Source organism: Myotis davidii, unplaced genomic scaffold (assembly GCF_000327345.1).
Source record: "Myotis davidii unplaced genomic scaffold, ASM32734v1 scaffold233, whole genome shotgun sequence".
Taxonomy (NCBI): domain Eukaryota; kingdom Metazoa; phylum Chordata; class Mammalia; order Chiroptera; family Vespertilionidae; genus Myotis; species Myotis davidii.
The window spans coordinates 1173095-1176204 of record NW_006285917.1 but is presented as its reverse complement, the minus strand read 5'-3'; the positions used below and the strand labels follow the sequence as shown (position 1 = coordinate 1176204).

The following is a 3110-nucleotide window of genomic DNA, read 5'->3' as shown; positions in this document are numbered from 1 at the left end:
TTTTTGCTCTCCCTCTCAAGGCATCAGCCACTAGAAACTCTTAGTAGAAGTTCTTGTCTATCTGTAATGTAACTTGGTTACTGGTTGATGTTCTTTGCTTGCTTTCTTATCATTGAGGGACTTAGTTTGAAGATTCTAAGGCTAATGTCCCAATCCACCCTTTTATGAGTACTCATCTATTTACTATAGGGCTTTTTTTAAAAATATATTTTATTGATTTTTTACAGAGAGGAAGGGAGAGAGAGAGAGAGCCAGAAACATCGATGAGAGAGAAACATCGATCAGCTGCCCCCCGCACATCTCCCACCAGGAATGCGCCCACAACCCAGGTACATGCCCTTAACCGGAATCGAACCTGGGACCCTTCAGTCCGCAGGCCGACGCCCCATCCACTGAGCCAAACCGGTTTCTGCTATAGGTTTTTTTTTTTGGTTTGTTTGTTTGTTTCTGTTTTTTTTTTTTGGTTTGTTTGTTTGTTTTGTTTGTTCTGATCTCTTATAAGATTTCATGTTGTTAGTCTACTCAGAGAGAAAAGGTATGGGAAATAATAATTTAAACACCCAAGTCTTTTTCCTAAGATGATTAGACCTGTAGAAGTACCCTCCAGCAGGCTGCAGAAATAGCAGTTTGGGGGCCACTCCCATTTTTGGAAAAAAAAAAAATTATTACTTTAACATTAAAGCCACTGAGTTATCCCTGTTACAAAATTTGCCAAGAAAATGCCTTGGCTAATAATAATTGGCTTTAAAACCTCAAAGTTGTTAAGGCAAAATAAACATAACTTAAATGAAGGGTATATGATAAAGCTTTTTCAGTGGTAATTATATATGCCTAAACATAGTTTTCCAAAGTGTTTGGTAACTTAAAACTTTGGAGTTTGCTCGGTTAAACAGTAAAAATTATTAAATATCGAGGTATTTTGAAATATTAATCTGAATTTGCCTCGTATGGAGAATCTAGAGGATGGATTTGAATCTGTTAATAAGTTGTTTTTTATTTGAAATATCTATTAAAATGTGAATGTATTGCTAATCTGTGGAATGTTAATTACTTATACGTCACCTAAAAATGAAGTTTTTTAAGGGTTAAGAATTCTAACTAATTGGAAAGAAGGTATGTTTTTGGTGTAATAGAAGGATGAGGCATGGCGATGCATTTTGAAGGAGAAAGTGGTTTCTAGAGCTGGTTATTTCTGAAATTTGTAAGGTTTCTGAAGAAAGGTTTGTGGAAGTTGTAGAAAGGTTTGTGAAAGTAGACTGTTTATAAAGAGAAATGTTGAAAGGAAATTATATAAATAACACAGACCAGTAAGCCAGGACAAGTAGAATAGGGAAATTGAAATGGTTAAACAGCAATTTGGAGCTATCTAGTAAATCCTACCTTCCCTAAACCAAGGACACTTAAGAGTAAATGATTTGCATTTTGCCTCCCTAACCAGAGGTAAATAGCTTATATCAATATACTCAGGGAGACAGATAGCAGAATCCAATTAGTGTCATTTGCTGACCTCACCCAAGGACAAATGAAATTAGAAAATAAACCTTATTTTGGAGAATCCTTTTCTAGTCTGTTAAAAGGAAAAAGATCTGTCCTGTTTTTTTTACCCAGGAAGCAAAAGTTCTATAAATTATTGAAATTGTTATATGTTATATTAATCAGGTAAATTTTTTTAAAAGGCCATCTATTAACCATGGGAATTGAAGTTTGCTAGCCTATGTTTGTGTCTAATACACTTTGAAATATGATTTTTTGGCAAAATAAATTTGACAATCCTTCCAGGGTTTGCATTTTAAGCCCTACCTGTCCCTCCAGTATTTGGCAATTCTTACTAAGTGGCAATACGTTTCTTTGCATGAATTCAATAAGACCTGTTTCCAATTGTAGCTATATTAATCAAGATAATGGGCCTGCTTATAGCAGCCAGGGCTTTACTGCTTTTTGCAGAACTTGGTTCATCCAGCATTCTATAGGAATTCCTTACAACCCACAAGGGCAGGCCATCATTGAACGTGCCCATGCTACCCTGAAGGTTATGCTAGTAAAACAATAAAGAGGGAATATGGGACTCAAGGAACCTGCTATACTACTATCTAAAGCAGTCCTTACCTTTAATTTTTTTGAATCTGAATAATCATTTTTAACCCTCAATAGCCCCATCTTAGAAACCACAAGTCTTGTGGCGAGATGTGGACACTAAGAACTGAATGGGACCCAATGAATTATTAACATGGGGAGGGATATGCATGTATTTCTACGCCCACAGGGCTGCTGTGGATTACAGCACGCTGGATCAAACCCTGCCGTGGCATTGCACGGGGCCAATACTCTTCCAGAAACGAAGAATTCTGGCTCAGGGACTCCGCAGAACCGAACGTTGCGCATTCGCCGGACCCGGACGGTCCCCGAAATATCCTGGGGAATGATAAAAAAGCTGATGAAAGAGGCTGAGGAACTGTTGCAGCGTACTTCCTTTCCACTCACGCCAGATAACCTCTTTCTTGCTATGACTGCTTTGATTCATCTCAACTCTTGTGCGGTATGGTTTAGTATTCTTTTTTTTTTTTTTTTAAATATATTTTATTGATTTTTTTACAGAGAGGAAGGGAGAGAGATAGAGAGTTAGAAACATCGATAAGAGAGAAACATCGACCAGCTGCCTCCTGCACGACCCCCACTGGGGACGTACCCACAACCCAGGTACATGCCCTTGACCAGAATCGAACCTGGGAGCTTTCAGTCCGCAGGTCAACGCTCTATCCACTGAGCCAAACTGGTTTTGGCTGGTTTAGTATTCTTATTTGGCTTTGGACCACCATCAGCCACCATGTATTGGGTCCATGTTATAGACCCACCTTTCTTTATATCCCTCACTAGGAGACACCCCTTTCCCTGTCTCCTTCCTAGGAGCTGGACTTGCCATCTATAGGCAGTCTTGAAAATGGGACACATTGGACCCCAGTGCCCCCTAATACTACCTTCCACTCTAACCTCTTATCCCTTTGTGTTACTACTTCCTCTACACCCCAATATTGTTTAAAGGCTCATAATCAGATCTGGTTACATACTATCCCCAAGGAAGGACAAGCAAGGACCCAGTTTATTCCTCTCTG

At 38.9% G+C, this 3110-nt stretch overlaps 1 protein-coding gene across 6 annotated transcripts in view; it reads left to right on the top strand.

The window, feature by feature from the left end:
• PRR13 (proline rich 13) overlaps positions 1 to 3110 on the top strand; it is a 23170-nt gene that overhangs the window by 18261 nt on the left and 1799 nt on the right. For all 6 annotated transcript variants that reach the window (XM_015559593.1, XM_015559590.1, XM_015559592.1 and 3 more), the window contains exon 5: positions 2264 to 2536. In XM_015559593.1, coding sequence (XP_015415079.1) covers positions 2264 to 2536 — 273 coding nt within the window. The remainder of the gene's footprint in view (positions 1 to 2263; positions 2537 to 3110) is intronic.